At 41.3% G+C, this 14,421-nt stretch overlaps 1 protein-coding gene across 2 annotated transcripts in view; it reads right to left on the bottom strand.

Moving 5' to 3' along the window:
• Nucleotides 1-14,421, bottom strand: part of ITPR2 (inositol 1,4,5-trisphosphate receptor type 2) — a 340,705-nt gene that overhangs the window by 218,216 nt on the left and 108,068 nt on the right. For both annotated transcript variants that reach the window (XM_077826251.1, XM_077826259.1), the window contains exons 10-13: nt 12,560-12,604; nt 4,019-4,170; nt 2,560-2,659; nt 2,239-2,399 (exon numbers count right to left, since the gene is read on the bottom strand). In XM_077826251.1, coding sequence (XP_077682377.1) covers nt 2,239-2,399; nt 2,560-2,659; nt 4,019-4,170; nt 12,560-12,604 — 458 coding nt within the window. The remainder of the gene's footprint in view (nt 1-2,238; nt 2,400-2,559; nt 2,660-4,018; nt 4,171-12,559; nt 12,605-14,421) is intronic.

Below are 14,421 nucleotides of genomic sequence, written 5' to 3'. Positions count from 1 at the left end.
GGGAAAGGGTGATGGTAAAGAGCACCAAAAGGGGACGGGGTACTTCTAATACTAGAAAATGGTTACTCCATCCTGGAGGAGGCAGATGAAAAACGGAAAGTTGTACATGCATATGGCAGAACATATATAGATGCAACTTTGAATTTCAAATGGACAACAGACCCACTTTAACAAACATCCCTGAGAAGGGCTACAGGCTTTCCAGCAGCAGCTCTGTAAAAAGCCAAGATGATCCCATGTGGGCTCAGTAACTAAACCTTGGGTGTTCGTGACCAGCTCATAGGGAAAGTGGAGGAAAGAAAAATAAAAGCTTTCAACAAGGAGTGGGCCAAATTCTGCCTGCAGCTAAACCCACAGACCCCCAAGTGTCAGATGAATTTGGCCTAGTACATATATTCTAGACCCAGGTTTCTAAACTATAGGGTCTAGAGGCATGTGGATCTTCAGCTGAGATTTAAAAAAAAACAAAACAGAACAGACTAGGGGATTTAAACACACAACTTCTATTACTCTCAAGAGGAACCATGTGCTAAATCTCCTAGCCCGCTTTGAAAAATCTCAGCCCATTTGTGGATCTCATGGAGTACATCAATCTGTTTGGAACCTGATCCGAGTAGAACAAGGCTTATAGTACACGAGTGCTGCCCAAGCAGCAAAAGGTAAAGGATGCGGCTGTAGGGCTGACCAACTAGTCTGGTGCTGGCAGGAACCCTACCTTTATAAGCCAGAAAGGGACAGGGAAGGGAAGAATGAGGACTGCTACACCTTCACAGGAAATCACAGAGACAAAAATAATGCCAGCATCCAGAAAGCACTATGAAATATTTTCAGCACTATATTACAGCAATAGCCCCACTACCCGATGATGCTGAATCTCAATGTTTCACGGTCACAAGCCTAATAGCGAGATGCACTGTTGTTACGTCACACTCCAATTAATTAGTTTGTGCTTCTCTGCCTCTATTCAGTGATGAAGTGGCCTGTCAGCTCTTTAGGGTTAAGTACCAATGCCTAGGCCATTATAGCATGCCACGTTAGGATAAATCTATTTCTTATTAACAAAAACCTCTTGATTCAATTGTCGACAGAAGCTTAATTTTATCACCAAAAAATTAACATTTTCAATAAAAAGGTGTGTATATTCCATGGCAGAATGAGAGTTACAAATTAAACAGCACCCAAAGATGCTATCTAACATTTAATTTTTCCAGAGAGCGTTGAAAATAACTAGCATACTACACCCAGCGCAGTATGATATATTTGGCTACAATGTGCAACAAAGTCCCTTAATTCCTGGGAGGGTGTAAAGAGCAGACACTCCAATAGCACTGAAGTTGAAGCACGGATGAATGCAAAGGGCAGACCCACTCCGAACAGCCTTTAGAAGAGACTATGGAAAGTAGGAGGGACGAACAGGACAGGGGGTTATAGATAGAAGGGAGAAGAGTTGATGTTGAGCCAGATTCTCATTTACACTCATTCACCTTTCTGGCAGTGTAAAGGGGGTATAAATTACACTGCCAGAGTGGGGTAAAGGTCCTTAATATAAATGAGAATCAGGCTCATTGGACCCAAATGTTACAGAATGCAAACAGTTTAAAGTTTGCTCTATAATCTAGGTAAATCTTGAAACTCACATTTCTCCTTATTTTAGATAATTTTAAGCCCCCCCGCCCCCCCCATTACCATAGTATCTGAGCACTTCACAATCTTTAATGACTTCATCTTCACAACACTCCTGTGAGATAGGGCAGTGCCGCTGTCCCCATTACACCCACGGAGAACTGAGCCACAGGAGAGATTAAGTATCGGGGGTAACCCATGTTAGTCCGTATCCACAAAAACAATGAGGAGTCCGGTGGCACCTTAAAGACTAACCGATTTATTTGGGCATAAGCTTTCATGGGTAAAAAAAACAACTTCTTCAGATGCATCTAAGATTTACCTAGATGCATCTGAAGAAATGGGTTTTTTACCCGAAAATTTATGCCCAAATAAATCTGTTAGTCTTTAAGGTGCCAGGAGAGATTAAGTGACTTGTTCAAGGTCATCGAGGGAGCCTGTGGCACAGCCAGTCTCAAGTCCCAGGCTAGCACCCTAACCACCTTCCTCACCTGCCTTCCTACCGATCTATCTAGATTTTACTGGTGTCCCCATTACTGTGGTGTTTGGACAACATACATATTCATTTTATATGAAAATGACCTGAAGAAAAAAAAAAAACAACACATTACTGACCTCCTTTCATTTTGTGTTATTGTTCCATTCTCCAGCTTTTTAACAGTGGATGCTAAAACTTTGTTGGCATCATTGGCAAAATCCAAGTCTCTGACCTCAGACAGAGGAACCGATACAATGGCAAAAGCTTCCTTGTCTTCTTTTGTTTGGCAAGTCCCAATCTGAAATAGTGTGTTTTTTTTAAACAGAGTTTAATTTTGGTGAGCAATCCTCTATCTTCCTCTGAATTATTATATAACTTTATATGTAGGGAAGTTAAATCATTCACAGATAATTATAGGAATGAGTTTGGAAAGTTAGTACACTTGTATCAATATTTACCTTCAACATCACTGGCCTCTCTTCTTCTGTATCTATAGGAATACTAGTACTGGTCACCCAAGTATTAGTACATAGGTGTCTCAACCGAACATAAGAGTTCCTAAAGACAAAACACAGTAAAACAACAGGTCTGGAGAAAAAATGATGAAAGCTACACACTTCATTGTTCTGCAGAATGTTTTGAGACAATATGACAGAGAGACCACGAGTAAAGTTATTTAAGTAAAAGATGATGAGGGGAAGGTTCTAAAATCTAACGTGAACAGAAATACTTCTGTGAATTTCAGCCAAGTATGAAAACATGTTGTTTCTTTTATTTGAACAGTCTTCTGCAGAGTTGTGACCCTCAAAGAACAGCAACACATTAGTAGGCACAGTCTAATAGCTCGATCCTGAAAACCCTTGCTCACATGAGTAAGCTTGACTTCATTAAAAACGCTCATGTGAACAAGCACTTATAGTATCAGTCATAAGCTGAGAATCAAGTGCACAAACAGCATGAATTAGATTTTTTAAATTCTTTCAGTTTGTGGTGGTGTTAGAGATGGGCAATTAATGCAAACATTTTTCAGTGACTATTCATTCTGCTTTTTTAGATTAATTCACTTTGGCCAAGTTTTCAGTCTCCCTTTTCATGTTCACACTCTGAATATTCATGCAAGTGAATTGTGCTAGGAAAAAGGAGCACAGAAAACAAATTTCAAAGTTACATACACAAATACGATCAGAAACCAAATTTTAAATTGACTCAGGAGAATTTGCCCCCAAGTGACTGAATGTTCAATCATGGAACAGAAAAAAAACCCTTATGACTTATCTGACCAATCACAATTAAGCAATACTGTTCAAAATTTCAAATATTCACAATTAATTTCTGGACTAAAAAACCTCAAAAACTACTTGTTCAATGAATTTGAACAACAAATATATTCCAAGAAACCATGCTCTGTCACGGGCAGTGCATGCACAGAAAACAGGCAAAATTCATTGCATAAATTATTTACTGGGAATGATTCTCTCAGATTTATTAATAGTACATTTTTTTTCAAACAGCATACTAGGCCCAGTTCTGCTCTCAATCACACCTGTGCAACGTTTGCCCCACATTTTTATATCTTGGCAGTGTCCCTTTAAGTCTTACTTGTTTTATCCTAATAATTATTTTATCTAGTCACAGCAGCAGGATCATGTTTTATACATCTCTTGTTTATCTGGGAATGCTCCTCAATTTCACCTGAAGAATAACACTAGCATATGTCTCAGACTAGCAGCTGTGTTAGTCTGTATTCGCAAAAGAACAGGAGGACTTGTGGCACTTTAGAGACTAACAAATTTATTTGAGCATAAGCTTTTGTGAGCTACAGCTCACTTCATCAGATGCATATGTTTGATTTTTCAGCTTTACTCACCAGTATAATGCTAGAGAGAAACCTTGTCAATGCAGCATTTTTATTTTTACCTTGGAACCAGGCAATCAGCTCTCTGAAGAGTGGTGGCATCCAGTTCAAAGAGAGATGCGATGTCATTTCCATGTGGTACAGAGACCAAAGTATACATAATCTTCTCCCCTGCTTGCCGTTTCTTCTTTGAAGCAGCAAGGTCGCCGTCTCTCTGTTGATTAGGCACAAGGGTTTTTGCTTGCACTGGGCCCTATTATAAATTCTCCAATTACCTTGTGGACAAGTAATACATCTGAATTTTACTTTTACATTCCAGTGAGCGTTAGGGCCAGCTTTGGAGCGCGTAACACAGAGGATACAATCTGCCCCGTGGACACAGGGTCTCAGAAAGTCATAACAACAGGAGCAGGTCACACACGGCAGAGAGACTATAGTACCACATACATTACCACCAGGGGTGGCTCTACCAATTTTGCCGCCCCAAGCAGTCGCCGCTGAATTGCCGTTGCCACAACAGTGGCAGAGCTGCTGCCGAAAGCTGCCGCCGAAAGCTGCTGCGGTGGGAAGAGCACCGGAGCTGCCGCCCAATTGCCGCCGCAGGACACAGACTGCTGCCCCATTCTAAATACCGCCCCAAGCACCTGCTTGGAAAACTGGTGCCTAGAGCCGGCTCTGATTATTACTTGACACCAGCACTTCAAAAACCTGCTGTAGTTGCAGACCCTGGCCACCCATCAGATGTAATTACACTGCACTAGTTTGGAGGGGCCAAAGATCAAAGCAAAGAATGGATGAAAATCGAAATGTAAAGAGAAAGAAAGATTAGTTCAATTGCTGTTCTAAGAGTCTGTTTTCTTTTCCCATTTGTGGTCATAATCATAGCACCTGACAAATGAGAGCGGCCAAGGCAGCTGCTCCATTCACAATCAACCTGACACTGTATGGATTGGCAGTGGCATAGCCAGCCAGCTGGACTCGACTAAAATTCTCAGTGTAAACAGACAGCACATTAGGGGCTGGATCCTGCCTGGTGCTGAGTGGTCCCAAATCCCACTGATGTCCGTGGAATTGAGGGAGCTCATCAACTAACAGAAACAGGTCCTAGAATCAATGAGCAGGGCCCCAGCTGCCAGCCCCATGCCTGCCCCGGGGCCCTGGCTGCCAGCCCCAGCCTCAGCCCCCTAACCCCTGTATGCGTCCCCTCATCCCAGAGCCACAGCCCCATTCTTGGCCCTGGGGGGAAGGGACACGAGGTAAAACTTTGGGGACCACTGTCTTAAAACCTCCAATACTGGGATTTGGACAACCTCCCCTAGTAACCTATTCCAGAGCTTAACTACCCTTATAGTTAGAAAGTTTTTCCTAATATCTAACCTGAATCGCCCTTGCAGCAGATGAGGCCCATTACTTCTTCTCCCTGTCCTACCGTCAGTGGACATGGGGGTCCCAGTCCTCTTTATAATAGCTCTTAATGTATTTGAAGACTGTTATCAGGCTCCCCCTCAGTGGTTTCTCAAGACTACACATGCCCAGTTTTTTTTAACCTATGAGAGCTAGACACCTAAAACCCACTGCATGCCTATCTGCATCTTTGTAAATGTGGCCCAAAATACTAAATTCCCAGGGCTTGACGCTGCAAACCCTTTCTGAAAGGAGTAATCCATATTCACATCTATAGCCCCACTGAAGTCAACAGGACTTCTGGTCTGTGTAACAGTTACTCCTTCTGTTAGGACTGCAGGATCAGGCCTTTAAATTATATATATTATCAAAGATTTGCAATCAGTTTCAGATTAACAATTCCTGGCACATCAGGCACACAAAATATATGGTGTGGAAGAGAGAGAGAAAGAGGGGAGCCAAGGATGCCAAAAAAGAAAATCAGACAATAGAGATCTGAAATGTGATTAACATGATTTATAGTGTGTCATGAACCAAGGAACGTGCTAAGCAATATAAAAAGGATACACTTGCTTTGCATTAGTCGTTTGATAAGACCTATATAGTGAGAGATAATCAGGGGGGTGCTTTGATTACGGATACTGCCTGTTGATTAGCCATCACAATTGCAATGAATTTCACCAGTTCAGATGAAACTAGTTCCCCTTCATAGCCCAGTGGAGAAGAAACTTTTCAAATCCTTGCTAAATATTCACTTCTTCTATCAACCCTGAAAATATTAACACTCCATCCCATTGCTCTAAACAAGGGAGAGAAGCAGAAATCCTCCTGTAACTGCACTTTCCTCAGGGGCATCCAGTGCCTATTGTGTTGTCAGTTTTATTGATCAGTGCAGAAAGGTATTTCATTCAGAAGGGACAGCATGGAAGAAGGTATTTTATTTGTTTGTATGTGTGAGAAACTGGCAAATAAGTGAATGAAGTGTCCATCATTGGAATGAAAGACGAGTGGACAGGTAGGAGGAGCAGAATTGTGAAGGGCCTTCAAGGTGAGGACATGAAGCTTGATCTAGATGCAGTGAGAAGAGGGAGACAAAGATGGGATGCAGAGAGGGTAGTGATACGGTCAGAGGTAACGAAGATGATGTCAGCATCTCTGTTTTGAATGGATTGGAGAGAGGTGATGTGGGTGGTAAGGAGGGTAGGGAGGAAGAGATTACAGTAATGAAGACATAAAATGACAAGAACCTGGACCAGAGTTTTAGGTCTCTGAAGGAAAAGGATGGATCTTAGGCTATGTCTACACTACCGCGGTAAGTCGACCTACGCTACACTACGTAACTCCAGCGACATGAATAACGCATAAATCTCCTGTTGACTTACCTTACTCTTCTCGCAGAGTACAGGGGTAGAGTACAAGGGTCGACCGGAGAGTGATCTGCAGTCGATTTGGCAGGTCTTTACTAGACCCGCTAAATCAACCACTGGTGGATCGATCTCAGAGCATCGATCCCGGCTGTAGTGTAGACCTGCCCTTAGAAAAGAAAAAATGGCAGCCTGGATGTGTGGGACTATAGAGAATACTCCAAGAGGCACTAGCGGGCGTGGTCAGAGTTAGCTACATAGATGGGTAGGGGAAAGGAGATCCAGTTGGTGTACCATCCAGTGGAAGACAGTGACTGGGGCAAGGGAGGGAATGGAATCAGCAAATGTGGAAGAAGAAAAGCCCAACACCCTTGCTAGGGTATCTTTGTTTATTTGTTTGTTTTTAAAGTCATGGTGTGAGATGTGTGAGAAGAGAGAGTGGCTGCAGAGGCAGCATTTGAGTGGGATCCAGGTTTCATTGAGTACAGCGAGATTGGAGGAGTGACAGATGAGGTGGTCATGGATGGCAATGAGCTTTATGGAGTTGGTACTCCTAAACAACGGATAACACTGTCATGTATGCAATCTGGAAAAAAGCATCGGCACAAAATTGAGAAGACTTGTAAATTTCAGCCCATTATGCATATTTTTTAAACCAATTACAGTAGATTATATATAAAATACAGAAAATTTCACAGATACTGGATTACCGCCATTGGTTTGACACATCATATTATATAGGAAGGAATTTCTAAAACATATAATGTTTCTTTATGTTGTGAAACAGAAGTTTAATGTAATTGGAGCCAAATACTATAGTCCAACCAGAGGTAACATAAATCAGGCAAAATCAGACTTCTCCTTCCCAATACCTGGATATTTCCAAGTGCCCACTAGACTACTCTACTTCACAGCGACTAGCATGGTTTGCTAGTAGATATTCGCCACCACAGATCTCAAGAGACACCACTGTTCAACTACATCCTATCCCCAGTCTTTTATACCTAAAATTCAGGAGACCTGCATGTGGCTTCACTTATGGAGGAGCATTCATTTTAACTGCACAGAACAGTGCAAAAATGCGACAGACCTGGAAGATCATTTCTTTTAGAATGCAAACCCAATCTACAATTCCAATTGGTAAAACCACCTCCTGTGGCATAGAGACAGACAGGGATAATGCCCTGTTCCTGTATGAATACTCTACAGACTTCAGTAGAAATGAAATTTAACAACAGCCAGACTTCTTAAAATGCCTGTTAAATCCAGTACAATGTAATATCTCAATATGTTAACCCAGTTTAGTATGCTCTTGGAAAACCAGCATTTTCATATAGCAGCAATGTGAACAGAACTGTTTAGGTTAGACGAGTTAAAAAATTCTATATGAAAAACGAGTAAATTAATGGCTACCCTTGCTCCTGCATTTTACTGAACCCTGGCAGACAGCACAGCAGTTAGCCGCCTATAACACCTTCCCTATTGACTCATTTGTGAGTCATCCCATTTTTAGCAGAGACATCACGTTGCAATTCTGTTGTTAGGAGCCAGAGACATTCTGTAAGAAACAATGTATGCGTTTTCAGAGCTGATTCAGACCTGTGTGCAACAGCAGAATAATAAAGTGTCAGCATCCATGTGTGTTTCTCTCTCTCTCTCTCACTGCAAGTGCAGAGCCTCTCAAGTGGTCTGACTGCTGGCTTTAGATAAGCACAGACACACTACCATTTTAAAGCTAAAGACACTTATTTTTAAACTGTGCTTTTTGGATTATTTATTACCAAATTAATTCCTAGCCGAGCCTTTTAAAATACTGCTCCACTTGTTTAAACCAGATGACTTGCATTACACATAATAAAATTTTAATTAAAGTTTTGTTTTGTTTTTTTAAACAAACAAGCTCAGTTGCTCGAAGACAAAAGGAAAAAGCCTTTAGAGACACAGTATTTTTTAAAAAATTCCACCTGGGAATTATATATGAAAGAAAACACTCTCTGGGTCAGATCCTCAGCTGATGTAAAGCAAAACTCCATTGAACTCAATGGAGCTACGTCAAAACTACACAAGCTGAGGATCTGGCCTTTTGGTTCCATGGCAGAAATGCCCTATTTATTCAAGCAAAAAATATATATATTATATATATATAAAAATCACCGCCAAGAAATCACAACAGTAAATGCCAGTTTGGAAATACTTAGGATTAGTGCTATCTCACAAAGATTCATTTGTGAGGGAGTTAGTTTACCCTTCCAAAGGCGACAGCCTTCTTAGGGAAAGGAATTAATGAAACCCAGGCTCCCAGCTGTTCTTGACATTTTCCCAATGTTTATGGTGTCCCTGTGGATGCTATACATTTGTGTGACTGGAAATAACAGACTTCTTTGCAGCGTAATACACCAATTCTGAATTTAAATGGGAGCTGTAACATACAGCGCTGACTTTTTGATGCACTATAGATTATAACCTTCCAATCTTCAAAAGCTGGAGAAGGCAGCATTTAATAAAGGTTCTAAATTACAGGAAGACCTTCATGTTACATAGTCTCTTAGGCTTTGGAGGGGAAAAATATGTAACAAGTGTATTGACCTTCATTGTAAGGCCAAATATTACCAGAAACCGAAACAGGATTTTTAAAGCTCTTCCTCACTAGGCAATTTGGCAGTATTTTCAAAAGAGCCTAAAGGTAACATTTTTAAAAGGGACAAAGTGACAACTCCCATTTTAAAAGTGAATTAGAGCCTAAACCCTATTGATTTGTAATATATTTGTAATATTGAGATTCCTAAGTGTCAGATTCACTTTTGAAAAATGGGACTTAAGACTCATAAGTCACTGAGGCCTGGTCTACGCTGCGGGGGGCAATCGATCTAAGTTATGCAACTTCAGCTACATGAATAACTTAGATCTACTTACCACGGTGTCTTCACTGTGGTAAATCAACGGCTGACGCTCTCCCGTCGACTCCGCTTGTGCTTCTCACTCCGGTGGAGTACTGGAGCAGACGGGAGAGCGCTCAGCGGTCGATTTATCGTGTCAGGACTAGATGCGATCATCGATCCAGCAGGTAATGTAGACAAGCCCTTAGGCACTTTGAAAATTTTATCCTAAGAGAATTAAGAGCCCTGTTTCCATTGAAATCCAATGGGATTGGGGTGCCTAACTTGCAAATGGGGTGCTTGTTTGTCACAAGCACAGAGCTCTAGTTACTGGAGCACTGGAAAATGAACCCCAATATTGCATGGAGGGGTTAGTGAGTTACTTCTTGTTTGTTTTTTATACACTTTGGAAAAAGCATCCAAACTGACAACCCTACAGACCACAGACCTCTAACTTTATTCTACCTTAGGAGCTACAGTATGGGAAGCAACAGAACAGGCTTCCCCACGCCAGCTTTGTCAGTGGCAAGCACTCAGAAATCATGAGCCAAACCCAAAAAGTTTGGCTTAAAAATCATAAGCTTTTTTAAAAGACTGGAGTTCTTTTTTTTAGACTTCTAGGTTTCTGTGCCTTATACGGTGCACTTGGTTCACATGTTCAGACTTTTCTCCACAACCATGAGGGCTAGAAATATAAATATATTTTATAAACAAAAGCAAGATTCTCAGCTACAGGAGTTGTGGCTTTGAAAAAAACATTAATTATCGCAAGCCTCAGGATAAAAATCATGAGAGTTGCCAATATTGCCACACTAACAGGATAGCAGAATGGAAAACCTTGGGTAAGAATGCATGGTTCTTCTGTTCAGAAACACTAGGTTCAGTTGTTTGCACGAAGATTCAAAGTAGTTACTGCTGAATCATGCTAGCAGATGGGGCCAACTAGCTCCAACCTGGATATAAAGGGAAGGAGGGTGCAGAGGGAACTAGGACAGAGGAGGTCCTGGAAGGAAAAACTAGGAGTGACTGTAGGTTGAGGTTTATGTTTGGTTAGTATTGCTGAGTTACCAATAAAGCCATACATCAGGAAGTGTGCTGTCAATCCTCAAAGCATTTGGCATTTTATTAAAGCTCCAGCTCCTGGAGTCATGTGATTGTCAGAACCTCAGCAATCATTTTAAAAAGATTCTAGCACAGAGAAAAGCTTGAAAATGAGTTCCCTAAAGGCTTAAAAAACAGGAGACAAATAAAAACGTCCCCACATTTATTTTTAAAAACCTTGTAGTTTTTAAGTCAATCTCATGATTTTTGGCTGGTGAGCGGGACAGGATTGACTCGCTATTTTGAACACTTGGATTGGTTGGTAACAGATTCCCAGCAGGCTTTAACTCCACCACCTTAGCATGTGCTAACATTCAACTTGCCTTGCCGTGACTAGCATTTTAGAAGTTGTGGTTTAGATCGAGCTAGCCATCATCATCAATCACATCTTTAAATCCTAGGCAAGACTAGGCCACAGAGGGGTACGTCTACACTGCAGTTAAAAACCCACAGCTGGCCAGTGTCAACTGACTTGGGCTCAAAGAGCTTGGGCTAAGGGGCTGTTTAATTGTGGTTTAGATGTTCAGGCTTGGGCTGCTGCCCAAGCCCTGGGACCCTCCTGCCTTGCCAGGTCCTTGAGCCCAGAAACCAGCCCAAGCGTCCACACTGCATTAAAAAGCCCCTTAGCTTGAGCCCTGTGAGACCGAATGGGCTGGCATGGCCAGCCACAGGGTTTTGATTGCAGCGTAGACCTACTCGCAGTTTCCGTATGCTCTGCTTTAGATGGGGTAGGATCTGTAAGCCAAAGCGTTTATACTCTCTCATGTGCATTTACGATGATCTGAAGAAAATCTCTAGGGATGCTAGGGTAGCTCAGTCTCACTGCTCCATGTATGAGCTTAAAGACTCCTTTCTAAGGATCCAACCCTGCAAATACATTTGGGAGTAACACTTAACTGCTATGAACAGCCCCACTGACTTTGACAGTATGTGTCATGCACTGGTTAAACGTTTGGAGAGTCAGACCTTAGGCTATCGGCTCCTTTTGGACAGAGACTTTGTCTTCTCTGTGATCTGTACAGCTCTGAGCACTGATTCAGAACTCAACAAATAACCAAGTTTATTTTGTCCTTGGTCTCTTTGCTAAAGAGCCCAGTGCTAAAGAGCAATGTGGAAATCTGTCAACTTTGAGAAGAATTAAGACGACCAATTAATGACACATATGCAACCACCAGACAGTATTGACTGGTTAATACCAATTACCAGCTGGTACATGCCGATATGACACTGGATTCAACCAAGTAACTTAGACATGAAAGACTCCCTAGCCCATTATCAACCTCTGAACAACTCAGTCCCCAATATAGTATAGAGGTATCATAGTGTTCCATTTGCAATTGGAAACCAAACACATTTTTATTAAGCAAGAGAAAAACTTTTCCTAACAATAGTTCTTAGTTGTGCTTTTGTTTATACAGAGAGCCCAAGGTCGGCGGTAGCAGAATTCAAAGCAGAAGGAAATCTACTCTAATAGAAGCTATAGTAATCAAAAGTGCTGCTGTGATCTTTTCAATACTCTGTGACCCTCTTCTTTTTCCCTTTCCTTCTCCTGGTTTCTGGAGAACTGAAACAGTGTTTTGGCCTTATAGGAAAAGGTGAATAGACAAATACAACCACCACCACTTTGCAGTTCTATAGGACTTTCCATCCAAAGATTTCAAAGTACTTTACGAACCTTAATGAATTACACCTCCCAGTACCCTGATGGGCTACAATGATACACCAAGAGGCTGAATAATTTGTGTTTCATATGTACGTAAAACAAAAATAACCCTTCCACCCGGGGCTGATACTTTATATTAGATTGAGAATACAACAAAATATCCTGCAGTACATTTAAAGAAAGCATTCCACTTACCACGACCTTTCCTTCAGTATTCCCATCTGGATAGTGTGGATTAAGCTGAAAAAGAAAAGCATTCGTTATAACTTTGTCTCATCGTTTTTACACTGATTTTATACTCAGCAAGTATCCTATTTTTGCTCAGTCACCTATTATGCACATTGGCTCAGCAGTTAAAGCCAGCATCTGAAAATCAAAATTCCAGGGTTCAATTCCACTGGCTACATCTTTAGTACAAAAAAAAAAAAGGGGGGGGGGGGGGAAGGGGGTATTTTTCCATTGAGATAGTTAGCTCTATGTAAAACCCTAGTGGAGACAAGGCACAGGTAATTTTTATCTCAAGGTAGCCAGTCAAAGTCAACGCTTCAGCTCCCACCTGGGTTTGCCCTTGACTAACTACACTGAGGTAAAACTAGAATGCATTGTCTCCATTAGGATTTTACTTACACACACACACAGACATATATAAACACACACCTCTTTTGCACTGAAGACGTAGTCAAGTGGACAGTGTTTAACTGCTGGGTGACTCAGTTTAGCCATTATTATTGGAGATGATAATGCTTACTTACGTTGTAGTGGGATTGTGAAGCTTAATGAATTAAACTATTGTGAAGTAGTGAAAGAAGCTTGCGTGAAAGATGCTACACAATAATAAACACAAAGTATTATTGTTTAACGGCATTACTACAATTTAACTTTTGACATTGGAAGACATAGGCAAGGAGATGATCATTTATGTATGTAGACATAAATCCAGACAAACACCGACACACGATGGTTGTACATAAAAAAAACTTTCAAAAAGATAATGAAACAGTTCTGCCTCAGTATTTGCAGCATTCCCCAGTATTAGAAATAACTATATAATGTCATCACAGTATTTGCAATATTGCATAGGTATCTAAACAAGTCAGTTTTAAGCACGAGCAGTGTGGTGTGCATGTATAAAGGTTATAAGTATGTATAGTGGTTTTACTGGCATAAGTTTGAGGTAGGCAAGGGTACATCTACACTTCAAAAAACAACCACACCTGAGGCAGCAAATCTCAGAATCCGGGTGTACAGACTTCAGCTCAGGCAACAGCACTAAAAATAGCAGCACAGACATTCCCGCTCAGGCTGGAGTTTGGGCTCAAACTCAGCAAGGGAGGTGGGTCTCAGAGTCTGAACTCCACTCCAAGTGAGAACATCTACACTGCTATTTTTAGTGCCATAGCACAAGTCTGTAGGTCCGCTACTGAGACTGCTCTGCTGCTCTGACTGATTTCGGTATTTCCTTTAGCCAGCATGACAGGCTTGAAAGTCTGCTTTAACAGCTTGTTTTCTTCCCTCTATGATGCCCACTCTAAATCCTGTCTCAAGCTCTTGGTCCCCATAACTTCTCAACTAGAACTCCAAAATAGCTCTATTACACAGAAACAGGAATGGGAGAATGAGGATAATGAATGGGACATGAAAATACCAGGTTCAAAATATATAGGAATGACACAGTTGGTCACACTGGTGGGGGAGTAGCACTATATGTAAAAGAGTCAAATAAAGTAAAATCTTAAATGAAACAAATTGTAACATAGAACCTCTATGGACAGAAATTCTATGCTTGAACAATAAGAGTATAGCAGAAGGAACAAACTACTGACCACTTGATCAGGATGGGGATGGAGACTGAAATGCTACAGGACGTTAGCGAGGTTACAAAAGCAGAAAGCTCAATAATAATGGAGGATTTAAATGATCTCCGTATTGCCTGGTTATGTGTCACTTCAAGAAAGGATGCAGAGGTAAAATTTCTAGACACCATGAGTGTCTGCTTGTTGGAGCAGATAGCCTTGGAACCCACAACCAGAGAGGCAATTCTTTTTCTAGTCCTAAGT

The sequence above is a fragment of the Eretmochelys imbricata genome, chromosome 1 (assembly GCF_965152235.1).
Source record: "Eretmochelys imbricata isolate rEreImb1 chromosome 1, rEreImb1.hap1, whole genome shotgun sequence".
Lineage (NCBI taxonomy): Eukaryota > Metazoa > Chordata > Testudines > Cheloniidae > Eretmochelys > Eretmochelys imbricata.
Note: the sequence above shows the minus strand (reverse complement) of the source record. Positions and strands in the feature narration are given on the sequence as shown.